The 18228-nt window shown below is 39.4% G+C and overlaps 1 protein-coding gene across 16 annotated transcripts in view; it reads right to left on the bottom strand.

Moving 5' to 3' along the window:
• NCOR2 (nuclear receptor corepressor 2) overlaps positions 1–18228 on the bottom strand; it is a 285729-nt gene that overhangs the window by 196312 nt on the left and 71189 nt on the right. For all 16 annotated transcript variants that reach the window (XM_075177047.1, XM_075177100.1, XM_075177115.1 and 13 more), the window contains exon 3: positions 8882–9009. In XM_075177047.1, the coding sequence (XP_075033148.1) occupies positions 8882–9009 (128 nt within the window). The remainder of the gene's footprint in view (positions 1–8881; positions 9010–18228) is intronic.

The following is an 18228-nucleotide window of genomic DNA, read 5'->3' as shown; positions in this document are numbered from 1 at the left end:
GAGACCAAAGGAAGGAAGGAAGGAAGGAAGGAAGGAAGTGAAAGAAGTTTAGTGGCAGAAGAGACAATGGGATTATCAATGTCTAGTATGAGAGCAAGCAGGTCAATTTCAACATTCCCAAAGGATATAAAATAAGTGAGCCAGGACACAAAGTTGTCAAGGAATTGGGAAACAGGACCTGGGAGGTGATAAATGACAGCAACATGAAGGTGGAAAAAATAAAATAGACGGATAGTGTGGACTTTGAACCCTGCCTCTCATTCTCTCCCTTTTAGAGGGGATGACTTATAAGGTGCAGCTTTAAGTAGAATGCCTACTCCACCACCACGCTGTTCGTTTCCAGGTCTGGGAGTGTGGTTGAGGGAGAGTTGCCCATAGGAGAGCGCTGCAGGAGATGTAGTGTGAAAGGAGGTGAGCCAAGTTTCTGTAATGGCAAGGAGGTTGAAGGATTTAAAATGCATAGATCATGTACGGATGTAAGTTACAAAAAGATCTGGCGTTGCATAGTGCACAGGAAAAAGGAAGAGGGTAGTGGAGATATGTGGATAAGGTTGATAGGATTGGATTGAAAGGTTTGTGGTGGAGCAGATAATGGGAATTGTACGGGGTCCAGGGTTAGGAGAGATGACATCAGCAGCCATGAGAAGGAGCAGGGTGAGAAAGAGGACACGCGAGGAGGATTTGTGGGTGCGAGGTGTATTTCTGTTTATGTAGGCTTGTGTGTGCGCGACGGGTGCAGGAGACAAAACCGTTCATGTGTAAAGACTAGAGAGGAGAGGAATAGTGTAGGGGAAATTGTAATAATTGAGGGAGAAAAAGGAAGATGGAGAAAGAAGAGGAGTTTGTATAGAAGTAAGATAAGTGTAAATAGGAAAGACTGTAAATTGAGTAGGTGCATGATGGAAAGATGTGAATGAATGTGTATTAGCTAGGGTAGGTAAATGAGAAAGTGGAAAGAAACAATTGATCCAAATTGTGCAGGGCAATTGAAGAGGTAAAGGATACTTTACGGATTCCTGGCTGGGGTTAATGGAGTAGGTAGTTTCTGCAGCTCTCACATGACAAGGTCCAGGAGGATGCTGACAGTTAGGTGCAGAGGGTCCAGCAACCAAACAGAGATGATCACAACAATCACAATTGAGCTCAGTGGCCAGCTGAACAGATGTTGAAAGAGCAATGACAGTTGAGCTCTCTGGGTTCCACAGCTGGACAGAGATGGTGGCTCAGTAGATCCTAAAACAGCCTTGTTTATCAGTATGAAGTCGATCATCAGTGCTACTGTGATGTTTGCCAACAGTATTCTAATTAGAGATGTTCTCCCACTCAATAGACAGATGCGATTGCTACTGAAGTGCAGACAACTGAACTTTCAGTGTAGTGAGAGCAAGACCCTTTCCTAATCCACTGTAAAGAAAATCAAGAATTTGGGGAATGGTAGCAGAAACTGGATCAAATGATTTAGTGTTGGACCACAGAATGAACATCTTCCAAATCCTCTAACAGGATCAATTTTGTTTACCGACTTCCAGTAGTACCTCATTCACTTTATCAGAGACTCTTGTATTTTTGCAATGACTGCTCAATCTCCATGGCATCAAAGGTTTTTGTGTTTTGATATGAAACTGGTCCCTGATGTTTGATCAGGCTGGTAGAAGCCAAAAGTTGTTCCAAAAGCTTTCCCCAAGCTACTGCAGGCCATGAGCTGTGTGGTCGAAAAAGAAGTACTGTTACTTCTGCGGTTTCTTTCTTGATTTTCTGTAGTGTATGGGCATTGAAAGGAAGAAGAGGAAAATTTAAAAAAAAAAAAAAAAAAAAAAAAAAGACATCCCTTATTTGAAAGTTCTATGTAATTAACAGAGCATCTTTTCTTTTCGTATCCTTGTGATGAGAATTAAACTGCATTGTATAGGTCACCATCAGGTCTATTTAAAGGGAACCTAATTTTCTGTACCAGAGGTTCAAAAACCTCTTTGCCAAGGTTATCCAGGAGAATGGATCTTGTGCAGAGACTGAAATTGACTGCTATACTGTTGTTTTTCCATGCTACATGTAGTGCAGAGAGTGAAATAAAATTTTCTTCTGCCCATTTCATGACTGTTGACACTTCTGTTCTTGCTTTCATAAACCACCAGGGTGGAACAAGAAGCAACTACTAATCAGTTGTGTGAGGTGTGTCATAGGAAGATGTGAAAATGCTGAATCGCACGACATACTGCCCCATTTCTAGAATGTCACTTATAGGCATTTTTGTTCTGGAGCCAAAACTCTTTGCCCTACTTCTAAAAGTAGATAAAATATCCAGCCTTGAAGTCTGGTGAGCACAGTCCATTTTGGTTGTGAGAGGGACACCCCTTGAACTCTTAGGCTTGCCCCCATCCAAAAGGATTTCCTTTGCAGTATTTGTTAGTTGTTCTGGGGAAGTTTGATTGCAATCCCAATGATTATGTCCAGTTGAAGACTTCACATATACCACCCTGCCCACAGAAGAACACATTCCTAGCATGCATAGACAATTCCTTATTGGAACCTTTTTTCTCAAGTTGAAGTTGGTTTGCTAGATATTGAATTCTCAGAAGTCTTTACTCTAACCGCGACACTATTTTGTTTGTTATGTCTATCTCTACTTATAGAAACTGTAGCTGATGAGATGACACAAAGTAAACCTTTACAGTGTTTATACAACCATGTTTTCGTAGAAACATCATCACTTGGATAATTTTGTTTGAAGACTTCAGAGTTTCCCTTCATGAGAATGTCATCCAGAAAACTCCATACCTGTGGTTCCTTATTTACAAAAAAGTACCTTCGTGAAGGTCCGTGAGAAATGTACAGTCTGAATGCAAGAACGGTGAACGGGAAACAAAGAATCTGAGGAACTGATAATGTTGAGGTATAATAGGAATATGGAGACACACATCCTGTAGATCTATTGGAGGGAAGAAATCCTCCCTTCTCTATAGTTGAAGAATAAATCTTACTGACACCTTGTGAAAATTTCTTGCGTTAACGAATTGATTGAGCGTTCTCAATTCTAGGGTGTAAATTTATCGAGCTGCAGGGTTTAAAAAGTGGAGATGTTGCCTAAAGCAACCAGATTCTAGTTAACATTTATTTAGTACATTCTACAAAACAAAAGCTAAAATCTGATTGATTGCTATAGGCAATAGTTCCTCTTTTCCAGACCCACAGCTTGGTAAATTTACCCCTAGGACTGTTCAGAAACCTCATGAATCTTTCACCAGAAATGGCTTGGAATAAATGCCGGTGCCATTTTGCTTCATAGGAAACAGAGAAATTACTACTACTTTTAGCAATGTCTTAAAACGGTTTCGTAATCTCTACAAAGGATTTTGCGAACCCAATGACCTTGAGTGGTGAGCCTCCAAGCATACTTTCAAATCCACCCCCACACACAGTATTCACTGAAGGCATGTTTAGGGGAGAGTCATTGCACGGTCTTTGGTCCTTACTTCAAAAGGACTGTTTAAATGGGATAACACCAAAACCGACGAAAATACTGCTTCCCTGGCTGATAGCTCGTGTTTCTCTGAACTGTTGTCGAAAAGGTAGTAAAGGAAAACGTTTACATTTACCTATCTTGCAGCAAATAATGTGATTTACCTCCAATCATGGAGTCTGAAATCTCACACCCAACGTGTGGTTCAGCGATCGTTCTGTGGGTCTGCCACAAGCAGGCATTATGCTCTCCTGATGACCACGGCTAGAGCCATACTTCTAGATGAGAAAGAATTTTGTATCCAATAAGCCTTCACAAAAGGAAATCGATTATATCTGCTTACTTTAACTTTTAAACATTACCTGTTCTGTCTTGCATATTTTTACGACAAGTCTCTGCCCTAACTCAGTGCTCTGTAGACTGAAGCCATAGCTACTCTAGACGTTATCCTTGTTCCCGAGGAAACGTGAAGTTTCTTAAAGCACCTTTCCATTTTCTGTCTACAGGATCCCCCATAATGGAACAGTAGTTTTAGAAGACAAACTGGCAACATCTACATCAATTTTTGTTACTTAAAACCATTTAGAAACATCTTCATCCAGAAAAGGATACATACGATCAATTATTTTAAAATTAATTTGATGCCTTATTTTGCTCCCATTCTTTATAAATCATATTTTTTATAACTATGTACAAACACACTGCCATTCCTTTGCCGATCCTCAAATCTATTACTTTAGTTTTGTTGTTAATGTATTTAAGTAGAACATTCACATCATGGTTAAATAACCTGGGTTTGTTCTGCAGTCTCTCCAGACTCATTGCTAGACGACTAATCAAGCGCACTTAGAGAACCCATAGATCCATCTGTACCTGAAGGCTCAGGTTGTTCATCATCTATTTCCATATTTAATGTGATCTGGACCTCTTATGCCCTTGTACATAAAACACAAATTATCCTTAGTAGCAAGTTTATCTTGCATAGAGGTCATCAGCCATGAGATTGATCAGCCATTTGTTGAGCATACTGAGCTATGGTTTCATTGTGTTGAGGTATACAATCCACACAAAGTCCCATCATAATCCTTATTCAAACACACATGATTTTTGTGGTCTTTTATCCTTAAGAAGCTTCTGAAAGAGTACCGAGAAGGAAAGGGTTACTACGTAATCTATCTAAAAACTCTGCATTTCTAAAAACGGGCAAACTTTGAGCAAGTTCTTTTACTTTTTTGGGGTGGTATCAGGCTTGATAATATATAAATTTCTGAATAAATGTAGTTTCTAATTGAGAATCTTCTGAGCGTTCCCCATGCCTTCAATGCCAATCAGCGTGAACCAAAAAAAGACCAAAACCAAAAAAAGAGACTTCACATATGCGCCGGTGAACTACCAGTGAGCATTTTTTCAAATCGGTTTTGGATCACACGTTACTGGTTTAAATTCAAACCAGGAATTCTCTGGTCATACTGCTGGACAATCACTATATGAAACCACTGACCCATATTTGATACAGATATAATCCTTATAGAAAATACTGGCAGGGCTAGTGTTTCCTTTAGCATAACAATCAGTGTTTGACTCTAAAAGCTCCAGAGTCAATTGTAAAAAAGGAGGACCTCTACAACCCTGCTTTTGGTGCTTAGAAGTAGCAGAGGAGCATCTGGATTCGCTGGTAACAGGTAAACCACATGCACACAAGCATTAAGATAGATATAGTTCTGACTTGCTTAGGAAGTAAATGCCCTAATATCATGGGGCTTGAACTGAAGGCTATTAATTCTGAGCCATTCCTATGCTTGTTAATGGATGCCCCTTCTCATATTCTATCTGCTGCAAGGAATTCTCTTCAGAGCCCTTCCTGGTAAACTCATTACTAGTGGCAGCCTCGTAATTCTCCACATTTCAGCTCTCAGCACAAGCATATGACTTGGGATCAAGGCAGGCAGGAGACTCACCTCTAATTCCAGAGAGCTGAACACTTCACTCTGGGGAATTAATCATGAGAATCAAGGAGAGGCCTGAGAGCTTGGCTAAGACTTTAGCAATTCTCCCAGCAACATACCCCACAAGACAAGAGATTTGCTTTATGCGGCCTGACATTGATCTTTAGTAGAAAGGCCATTGATCTTTAGTAGAAATAGCAGCCGTTGAATCACACTGGAAAATCGATAAAAGCCAATTTCATGTTGAACAGCAAGATTCTCTAAAAAACACTACACAATTATAAATACCTTATGTACCTATATCTTGCTCAACTCTAAATGTAAGGCCCTAATCCTTAAAGTTGGAATGACCACAAAACTCTAAAGAGCTTGTGGTGTGGTGAATGTTAAATATAAAATAAACAATTTGAATCCCCCAATATTAGAACTGGATATTTGGCTACCTATGGAAAAACAATAGAACCTACACATGTTGTACAATACCTTATATTAAAGAACTGAATCAAAAAGCAATACCCAGCCTGTTTGAGCATCTATACTTAGCTCAGCTCTTGCACATAGAGTTGTATAAAATACTTGTGCCACTGCCTCAGGTAAAGAATTACAATGTTATAAAGCATCATTCCCAGGTAATTAATTTCCACAGAGTCGTTTCTTCCCCTTTAGCGGAGCCCTATGAATTGCACTCAGAAACGTTTTTTTCCCCTGAGGCTACTCCGCTTCTGTAGTACAGCCTAAAGAGGTGTGGCCACGCAGACCTATAACAGGCCACAAAAGCAGAGTTTGCATCTGCCTATTGGTCCTCCCAGCTGTTCTCGTCTCCGGGAACTGTAATGGGAAGGAGGAGGTCAACAAAAATGTTACCACCGATTCGGTTTTAAAAGAAAAAATTAAAACACTGGACATAGGTGAAGGTGGTGGTCCTAAAGGGTTTCGAAACACAACTTTGGCAGGCGAATAGGCACATTTGCAAAAATAGCAAAACCTTGTGCTCAGAGGCAGAACTAGTGAGCTGTGGGCCCGATGCAGGAAGTCGGGCCCACATTTCGCCAGTTCCCCGTGCAGTGTGCCTATACCTCCATTGGCCCCGATGCACCGCACCTTTTTCACCAATGATAGATCTGCCACTGATTATACTCCTGCATGTTTTATACTTTCATAAATTACCTTTAATATTTCTAACCTGCAAGACATTAACCATACAGATAACATACTAATATTGCAATACTGCTCTATAGTATACAATATGCTAAAACTATGTATGTGCATCAAACAATGTAAGGTTGATATCATCAGTTATTAATGCTAAACTAACCTGGTGAAATCCTGCATCTGCTGTCAGGCAATTTTCCTGCTATCACAGTAAGCGAGGCCCATAAAAATGACCAGGATGCTTCATAATAGTTCTGCCAAGATTGATCAGACCATTATTGGGATGTCGATAAATGTGATCAGAAGATGACCACAGATTAGGTCTATTGGCCATCATGCCGAATAGTTGTTCTTCTCTAATTTGTCAATCTGAGTGTAGTATTTGGATACGCTTGCCCATGCAGAAGGGCCAATCATCCAAAAAAAAATAATCTCTTATGCATAGAAAAGAATATCCACATCCTACGATGGGTTGAGAGAGTACTGGTTAGTCTCCCCATTTTCAGGGATGTAAGGGACACAAAACTTTCCTTCCAAATCAGGTTCCCGGGAAATAAGCTTTTACAAGTTCTCACTTCTTGGGTATCATGGTTGATATGTCCAACATGGTTTGCCAAAGGGTACCACTTCTACAGGCCCCAACATAGTAGTTCTATACAAGGGAGGATCATGCTATGTTGACAACCTTACACCAGTTTGCAAAAATTTACAGAACACCAAACAGTCGGGTTTATACAGGTATTAAACAAACCTGATATAAGAAATTATACAAACAACTTAATAGCTTTTTAGTAGAGTAAGAATGATAAAATGCTTGTGATAAGTACAGAGGATCCACAGCATGAAGAGGATTATTATTCAAGAGAAAAATGTCAAAGTCAGTAATGTGTCTCCACTGTGAGCATCTTACATGTGTATGACAGAGTAGCTTAGGTAAATATTTAAAAGATTTCCCAATGCACTTCGTTGCTAAGGAGACAATACGTGAACTAAAATACTATTGCAATACACAGACGTAATCAGCAGCAGTTATGTGGCAGGAGACCAATTTAATGCCTAGAAGACAGGTTACAGAGCTTAATATACTAACACAGAGCAGACCACAGGACCTATAAGAGAACTTGTTGGGATAAATGTATTCTCTAATATAAGGAAATGCATTGTCACAAGGATGAACAGATATGCTAATTTCAAGAGAAAAAATGATTTGGAGAGAAGTAAAATATAATACTACTTATATTGCCATGTGCCCATAAAACAATGGGTAATTTAAATAAAAAAAATTAAAAACACGCAACCTACAATGGTCACGGAAAATTCAGTTTTGGGTGGAGTGTCCAATGTTAAACCCAACCCCAAAAAACGTAAAAGCAAGTCCGCTGCGCACTATGCTCTCTCCGAAAGGCTTCCTCCATCCGTACAATGGTAAGTAGAGGAAGCTGGCACAGGAAAAAGCCTTCTTGTCAGAAAGACAGACTTGGCTTTCAAGTAAATACAAAATAAATAATGCTAGAGGACCTTGCACAAGTCCCACAAGATCTTAGGCTCCCCAGCCACGGAAGAGCCTTGGAAAGAGCAGGGTGGTGGGCGTTTCGACATATGTAAAAGTGAAAGTGACAAACAGTGAAAAAAAATAAAAATAAAACCATGCCATGAAATATGGCCTCAGACTTACGTAGGAATAGTTAAACCCGTCTGTCATTAGCCCAGTACTGATAAACTTACCAATGGTACCTATCAGTGTGGAGTTTTAATGATCTACCAAAGTTTGTGTGCGCTTCCCCCGGGTGCCTGGTTTCCTCCCATGGTCCAAAAACACCCACATAAAACACTACCGAATCCCTGTCTGTTACCTTAAGTCAGGAGCCACATTGTGCTGCAGCTGACGGCGCAGGATGACTCCGTCAATCCTTTCCTCCACAATGTACAGAAGGAGAATTAAAACACAGCTACTGGTTTTAGGTAATGGGGGACTCTTCCCTATTAGTTACATTGAGGGGGACTGCTAAATATCCCCTTTAATCTAGATTTACTTCTAAGAAGATCACCAATTCTCACAGGCATGAAAAAGCAAAATAAGGGTGTACTCGCACCTCCATCCTGAGCAGGAGAGAGTCATAGAAAATGGAGCACTACTAAGACATATAACCTAGGCAATTTTACTTTCATAATCACTTAACAATGGCATTTACCCAAAGACCTAATAACATTTGATTTGTAGAAAATACATTTTCTTCATTCATTGCATATGAAGAATACATAGTGAAAAGAAAGAAAAAGTACAATCTAATACAGTGCAGCTGAACAGCGATAGAAACGACCCTACCTTTCATTCCCTGGCTGGAATTTTGTTAGTAGCGATGGCCGTCTCCTCTGTGGCATTAGAACAGAACTATGGCCTAGATGAGAGCTGTAATCTCTTGAATGGTGCTGATACTCAAGAAGATTGGAATCCTGCAGAACCAAAAAAATACATAGGGGATTTAAGTCTCCACATATCATAGAAATATCACAAAGTCAAACGTCATTTTTTCTTCTTCAAAATGAAGATTTTTTTTCCCCAAAACTTTCAAACACCTTGTAGTGTCCAGTAATTCAGATTAGAAAAAGTTATGATCAGTTATGCTCATGCTCTTTTCAGGCCACATAAATTATATACAATGGTATTATCTAATTAGTGGTGAAGTTACCAAAGTCCAGTACCAGGGAATATGACAAACTATTGAGACTAAACAATTATTTAGAAATAAATCTATCTAAATTAATCACCATAAAAAAACAAACACACACCAAAAAACACACCTAACAGATACCAACTTTACATTTCTTAAAGCTACAGGAAACAATTTGGTGAAAGGCTGAGCAAACATACTGAATGATAATGATGACATAAAACCATTATTGCCAGATTAACAAATCCATAGAGGATTCAGAAATCAAAGAGCCAGAATTTGAGAAAAGATCAGTTTCAGGGCTCGTTCACCACCTGATCTGCTACTTTGGTGGCAGGGGGTTAACAATTTTTTTGACTGTTATCCTTTAACACTCTGAACCAATTCTAACAAATAAAAGATAAAGATCAGCGAGGTAGACAAAAAAATTGCATTGTTTTTCATCCTCTGGCTACACCTACCCCCCCCCCCCCCCACACACACACACACTGTTACATATGGGGGGGGGGGATAGGGATTCGGACATCTAAATGGAAAAAACTCAAGGGCAACTTTGTGCACAATGTCAGTATCAATAGCTATAATTCCAGAGCATCAGTATTTACCATAGCAAATTTGTACAGTAACTTTGTGGGGGGAAAATCCCACATTTGGTCCTCATGTGCCAAGAAAAATAAGAAAAATATATGTATCTGCTAGTGACTGTAATAAATGGAAAATAATCCAAGGGATACACATGGACTAATACGGTCTGGGATATTTACACTATAAAACATTCCCTGCCAAGAAACCGTACACAGTGCAGTAAGGAACCTGCTACAAGTGACAAAGTTACAGGAACACCCAGCCAGGATCTTCACAATTGTAGTTCACGCAGTGCTTTATCTGTCTAGAAGGTGACAAGGTGTAAGCAAGGGCATGGATCGTATTTCTTAGGATTTATCCATCACCTGGGGACCTAGCAAATGTGTTTTAACCCTGCAGCACTTTATAAGTCATGTCCAATGAGTCATGCAATGGAAGGAAGCCTCTCCCGTCTTCTATCTTTATCTTGCACAGACATGTCATATCTCATTCATTTGCTGCTAAAGCCACAAACTTATTTTTTTTTTTTTTCAAATACTGGTTTACCAACAAGCTCCTAGGTTAATATTTAAAAGGAGAGTAGGTGATGCGAAGTGTCATCCTTTTGTTGGAATGGTGCTTGTTCTGCATATTCAGTTTGTACCAAAATCCTATAACATACATCAAATAGACATTTCCACAATATGTACATCTTACACAAGAGTGTAAAAAACACACACACACACACACACACACCACAATAAATCAGGATACCCACTGGCACTGCGTTTGCATGAAAAATAAAGCAAACTGCATGTGAAAATATATATCAATGCAATTTGTTTGACATGCAGATCGCTCTTGGTATATCCATGATTGCAGGGGCTGGCTGGGCAGCAGAGGGGCACCTGTCCCTCGGGCCGGTCCCATAGTGGGCTACGTCACTGGACTACATACATTTATTTTCCCTTCAAAATGGTTCCAATAGGCTGCAGAGTTTCACCGCCCCCCCCCCCCCTGCATACTGATAAGCACTAGACGCCTTTGCATGCTTTTTTTCCCCCATAACACAAGCAGCACAAGACTTTTCCCATTCATTTCAAAAGTCCATTGGATTTAGAGGGGTTTCCATCAAGTGCAAAGTGCAGAAACCCCACTGAAATGAATGGGAGATGTTCAGTACATAAAATAAAGAAACACAGCCAGTCTTCTGGACTTCTAATATCTTATACACAAGTCCTGTGATTTGTGCAGAACTGCTGGATGCTATCATCATCATTTATTTATATAGCGCCAACATATTCCGTAGCGCTTTACAATTGGGGACAAACATAGTAAACTAACAAACTGCTATGCTAATATTCTTATAATTTACAGAGATGTGCATTTTCCCCATCATAATTAGCAATAGTGGGTACAATATTCCAAGTACTTTGAAAATACACTTGATTTCCCCCCTTAATGAAGGCAGCATTTAAAAAGTCCCCTATGAATTCTGCATGCAAACTTGCATTTACCCTCAGCTGCAGTCAGTCATTTGTCAGTCAAAACATTTTATTGAAAACCACACCAACAAACCTCAAGGTTTAAAATTAACATGCTAAAGGGTTACTCTACATTAACGGCTAAAGGAAATGACTCACTATTCTCACAGTTAAGATTATTATGCTGTAATATCATTGTCAGACACCTGCTACAGTTGCAGTGTGGGCGGCAGACATAACATTTCTGTAGAGGAAGACCCAATTCATTTTATGTATGTTCCCTACAATAAATCACAAAGCCTTTGGAACAAGGGAATATGACAAACGCTGACCATCTGTTGATTGTATGGTGTGGGCCATAATACACCACTTAATGTTGTCTCTTAACCTGTTCAGTCCCTCAAGTGCTCTACTTCTAGTCCTTCTCCACCACCCCTCTAAGATTTAGAATTCACCCCTAGATTAAACAAATGTCCTCCGTACCCTTAGATTAAATTAAACTATCATGTATATCCATATTAACTGTAATGTGGCCCCATACCCACGTAAATATAATTGTTCCCCAACAATAACGTTCCCAGCAATGTAGTATCAGTATGGTCCATGATAATGGTACAACACTAGGTGGCAGTGTTTTAATCCAAGCAGCTATGTTGTGCAACCTTCCTGTACATCTAGTAAGCAAAGCCCACTTCCTTTTCAACCTCAAGATATGTAGCTGTATTATAAGTTATTTTTCACTTGTACATCATCATCATCATTTATTTATATAGCGCCACTAATTCTGCAGCGCTGTACAGAGAACTCATTCACATCAGTCCCTGCCCCATTGGGCTTACAGTCTAAATTCCCTAATATAGACACACACACACAGACAAAGACAAACAGGGAGACAGACAGAGACTAGGGTCAATTTTTTATAGCAGCCAATTAACCTACCAGTATGTTTTTGGATTGTGGGAGGAAACCGGAGCACCCGGAGGAAACCCACGCAAACACAGGGAGAACATACAAACTCCATCAAATTATAAACTTCTGTGGCATACACCCACACTGTATAAATAAAGCTGAAGAATCAAATTTGGTATTTGCGATTTGTAGCCACTTGCAACAGCATCAAGGGCTTCAGTACCCTCGTCAGTGAATGCCAACAATATGCGCGCAATTAACAACTGGGTGCCACAGTGGCATCATTTATATAGCGCCATTAATTCCACAGCGCTGCACTCACATCAGTCCCTGCCCCAATAGAGCTTACTGTCTAAACTCCCTAACACAAACACAGACCGAGATAGCAGCCAATTAACCCATCAGTATGTTTTTGGGGAGAACATACAAACTTCACCCAGATAATGCCATGATCGTGAATTGAACTCATGACCCCAGTGCTGTGAGGCAGAAGTGCTAACCACTAAGCCACCGTGCTACCCATGACCGTGCATTTCCACATGATGCTATGGTAAGGATCTTTGCTCATTTTTTGCTTACACCTCACAGGAGGTACGGACAAAGTTTTCATTGCCATAATTGCCAGTAATGAGCATATAAATACAATGCAAAAACTACTACAGAATCTTGTGGCTAATTGAATCAGTTCTTATAACTGTATGCCCTATGTTTCTGTAGGGGAAGTATCATTTAAGAGTTTGTCTACATTTCCATTATATCTGATAATGCAGAATGTGAGATATTTGTCTGTTTATGCACAGAATGGGTGCGTGTCTCTCACAACCCCACTTCTCCCCTTTTAGCCATGGATATAATAAAGTATTCCCTATAAGAATAGGGTAAATATACTGAACATATGCAATATACACAATGGTGAAAATATAAGACATTTCCCTAATAGACAAATATATGTATTAAAAGGTTGTGTAAATATAATATGATACAATAGTACTGATGGAGTTGATTAATAAATGTGTCAAAATATTATATTTATAGTGAAGAACATGAAGTCATTTATGAGACTATAATTAAAAATATGACATGGAAAAAGAAAACATTTTAGCCTTCTGGATTTATGATGTAACTCGAACCTAAAACATATCAAACAAAAAGGTGGCATAATCTAAGGTACCAGAAGATAAACGTGTAGAAATACATTCCCACCTGTTACAAATTACAGTTTAGCTCGCGCCTACGGGTTTGCAATTTTAATTGAGCACACCATACTTTCTGCTTTCACTTCCTTGATTCTATTTTTTAAGATTTTGCCAAATAGACCTGGAATTTATAAGACAAAATGCGATAGGTTTGTTTTTTTAAAACCATTAATAAAAAGTGATTAAGATAATATAAGTAAAATTAGTGGACTGGAGGGTCTCCATTTTTTCCAATTCTGGTAAAAATAGTATAATAAACTCCCCCAGACACAGGTTTTCCCATAAATTCAGTAAACAGTTTATTTATATTAACAAATTCCCAAGAAAATTACTCTACTTGTTAACTTTTCCTCCAATAATTCTAAACTAAAATACACGTGGATAAAAACCCCACTAACATCACACCACCACAAATAAACATTATCACGTATCTACGGATCTCTTGCCTCACAATGGATTAGCGCTTCAATAGAAGATTCACACAAGTCACTAGATTTCAAAGTAAACGGCAGCTTCTCCGTTCCTGGACAGGCATGTCTACCTCCATGGTTATTCCTTGCAAACACTGAGCTAGGTGAAAAATTGTGCATTGGAATACCATGACCGCTTACTGTACATCTCTTTCCATGGTCTTCAATTTCAGAGACTGTACCAAACTGAACAACAGCACATTACTGTATAAGTTTAGAATTAAGTAAGGGTAGTATTTAAAATAAAATAGAAAATAATCAGATCCACTTATAACATACTGGGGTGTAGAACACCCATGCAGTTTGCTACATACAGGTTGACCTTGAAATGCTGGGGTTGAGAAAGGTTATTATCCTACAAGGCTTTAACTATTTCTAGGTGCAGTAATGGTTATATTATAGTTGGTGATATAGGTGCATTAGTGCTTTACTAATAGTAGCAATCAATGTTTTAAACGTAAATACTTTAATACTAGTATATTAACGGATAATCCCATTTTCGGCTTTTATTATTTTTTTTTAAAACCGGACAACTGAAACCTTTTCCTGATGATCAAGAAATTGGGCACGAAAGAAAGAGCCATCTGTAGTATCCCCCACAGCCACATCATTGTAAAGCTTCTACACACCATTATGATGAAATGTGAAAGTCTCCATGATACTCCTAGAGGCAGATGCAAAATCCGGCAGTTTTGTAAAATTATCTTGAATTTTCCCTGCCAGGTTTTGCCTTTAATAAAATTGCCATTTTAAAACCCGCCAACAGAATAGACAATTTTACGAAACCGATGAATTATACAGTTACCCCCTGGGCTTTCACATGAGGAAACCTTGGTGCATAAAAGCGGAGCAAGGACAACGCAAGAGGACAAACATAGTAAACTAATAAACAAACTGGGTAAAACAGACAAAGAGGTGAGAAGGCCCTGCTCGCAAGCTTACAATCTATGGGACAATGGGAGATTGATACATGAGGTTAAGTCTACATTTTGCATTTTGGCCCAGCCAGACTGCAGAGGTAAAAGTGACTCTTAAGCTAAATGATCCACACAACAATGTTGGTCAGGGGGTAGTTGTCTTGTGTGAAATTGTGTAACAGGTGGTAATAGGGTTATGTAGTGAGGCCAAGAGGGTGGCCAAGGAACACTACAAGCTTGTCAGAAGCGGTGGGTCCTCAGAGAACGCCTGAAACCTATAGACCAGGAGAGTCCCATTGTGCGAGGGGTTGCAGCCCGAAAAAAATCCTGCAACTGGGAATGGGAGGATGCAACGAGGGTGGATGAGAGATCTTCTCCTCTATCCCTCTCACGCATCCCCCGCACTATCTTCTCCTCTATCCCTCTCACGCATCCCCCGCACTATCTTCTCCTCTATCCCTCTCACGCATCCCCCGCACTATCTTCTCCTCTATCCCTCTCACGCATCCCCCGCACTATCTTCTCCTCTATCCCTCTCACGCATCCCCCGCACTATCTTCTCCTCTATCCCTCTCACGCATCCCCCGCACTATCTTCTCCTCTATCCCTCTCACGCATCCCCCGCACTATCTTCTCCTCTATCCCTCTCACGCATCCCCCGCACTATCTTCTCCTCTATCCCTCTCACGCATCCCCCGCACTATCTTCTCCTCTATCCCTCTCACGCATCCCCCGCACTATCTTCTCCTCTATCCCTCTCACGCATTCCCCGCACCATCTTCTCCTCTATCCCTCTCACGCATTCCCCGCACCATCTTCTCCTCTATCCCTCTCACGCATTCCCCGCACCATCTTCTCCTCTATCCCTCTCACATATCCTCCCGCACCTTCCTCTCCTCTGTCTCTCTTTCAATCACCGCAATCCAACCCCCCCCCCCCTCCCCAAGCATCTTGCGGTAAATTGTCAGGGCAGAACCAGAAACAGTTCCCAGGTTGCAGAGAACAGTGCCAGTTTAGAAGTGTGCCAGTATGACATACCGTCTCATACCGGCACTGCTTTGGAACTAATAATAATAATAATAATAATAATAATGTTAATAATGTTTCCTGGCATTGGAGTATAATAAAGAGAAAAAAATACGTAAAGGATTGAAAATTAATTGGTCCTCTGCTGCTGTGTAAGATTCTGTGTTCTCCTTAGACAAACTTACTGGAAAAAGATTTAAAAAACACAGCACTGAGAATTCAATTAACCCAATCGATATGACACTACAAAAAAATAAATTACGAAAATAAAATAGATTACACAATGCTTATAATTTAAAACTAGGTAAACCCGGCAGTAACCACCTTAACGTAATTTAGGCATTACATTTCAGTTTAATTTAACATAAATATATATATATATATATATATATATATATATATATATATATATATATATATATATATATATATATATATATACATATATACACATACACTTTTTTTTTTAGTTATTTATTTATTTTTAGATACACACACACACACCACATATGTTGTGGCAAATACATCATCATGTTCAGTGCAAGCAGCGTGACAGATGTTTTTGTTATTCGTTGTTGGCGACTATAATATTCCTGACTGTAAGATTATTGAACTGCGCAATTTGTACGATCTGTAAGGTTTCCACCACATGGACATCGAGGGCAGCTTCTTGGCATGTTTGTTGTAAACAAAGGATAATTGAACAATGAAATAACAGTAGTCCGTGATTGAGGTCCCCGCACTGATATATGTTCCTGAAAATAATGGTCAGTTTTCAGACCACCCAGCAGGTCCTATGTTCCAGATCACTCAGCAGGTGCACAAGGAGAGCTCATGAAGTGTCACAATACACCTTGTGCACCTGCTGGCTGCTCTGGAAACTGTCAACTGTCACATTTTCCAGAGGACAATGTTAATGCATTGTTGTATATGGCGAGCAGACGTTTTGCGAAATAACCCTGAAACAATGCAACCGATTACAATTTTACTGCAAATCTACAGACCAAAAGCTTTATTTTGGTATATGATGAGCCGTGCTCAGTTAACGGCATCATAGAAATAAGTCACTCATAATAGTCGTACTTGCTATTAATATATAGATAAATAGTGTATTTAGTAATTTTAATAAAATTCATTTGTATGTATATTTCCATGAACTTCTTGTCATAATCGATTGGATTAATTGAATCCCCAGCGCTGTGTTTTAAACCTTTCTCCAATCTCTTCTCTATTTACATACATATCTATATAGATAGATATATGGAACAGTGAGTTGATAGAATTAAAAAAAAAAAAACCTCCCCAAAAATCCCAATATTTAGTGTCACAAACCTCTTGCAACTGGTAAATTAAAGTTCAAATGGGCAATTAAGCACCTAGTTGTTGGCATTTCTGAACTTTCCATCTCCCTTAAACTTAAAATGAAGACATATTCCAATGACAGCCAGGGGAGGTTGCACAGTTACATCCTGTCCTCTCTCTCCTTTTATTAATAGATTCTGGATGTGCAGCTAGCAGCCCGAATGTTTTCTGTATTTTATGACTGCAGCACGCTCTGTCTGCATTTGTGTCCTCAAGGGAAATGTAAGCTCCATGAAAGCACAGTTATGCCATGTAGATATTGACTTGGGACCCTCTTCAAAGTGTGCGAGTGTGGGGAGGAGGAAACAAAGAAGACACACAATGCTGAAAGGTTCAGACAAGCCTAGAAAGGATAACAAAAAGGTGAAGCCTAAAATGCAAGTTTCCCATTATAAAAGAAATTCTAGTAACATTCTCAAATGTGTGTAATATTTTCTAACAGATCACTAGATATGTCCACACACACTGGCACGTAAGTACAACATCAAACATCTACTGTTCTATCAAATTGAGAAAGAGACAGACCGCACGAGCGAGTGACAGCCACATAGAGAGAAGCAAAATGGCACTCCACACTCTTAGGATTAATATAAGCTATACCAAGCATTTTTTTCTGATGTAAACATACATATTTTTCATTAATTGTGGGGGTGAGGGGAAATCACACATTTCACGTAATGACAGAATTTATTTTGTGGAATTTTTCTCCAAACGTATCCTAATGGCTTTTTGGCAACCCTTTTTCTTGTAAGGTCTGTTAAAGGACAGCTCTAGAAGGCCTCTTTTATATCTCAATCTGTACCTATAGTTTACTTTCTCTTGGCAGCAAAGGTTAACAGGAGGCTATAATAATCCTATTGCTTTGTAGTAAAATACATCACTGTAATAAAGCCATAATCAGGTTATTACCAGGTTATTACCATTAGCGACACAGCACACACAAATACATGAATAATTGTGGCTATAACCATACATTACCTCCAGCGTGGCATGAAATCGATTAAATGTAACCTTTGCACAATAATTGCTCAGGTGCTAATTACAAGCACATACCATTCTTTAAATCTTATTGT

The sequence above is a fragment of the Mixophyes fleayi genome, chromosome 1 (assembly GCF_038048845.1).
Source record: "Mixophyes fleayi isolate aMixFle1 chromosome 1, aMixFle1.hap1, whole genome shotgun sequence".
Classification (NCBI taxonomy): domain Eukaryota; kingdom Metazoa; phylum Chordata; class Amphibia; order Anura; family Limnodynastidae; genus Mixophyes; species Mixophyes fleayi.
Note: the sequence above shows the minus strand (reverse complement) of the source record. Positions and strands in the feature narration are given on the sequence as shown.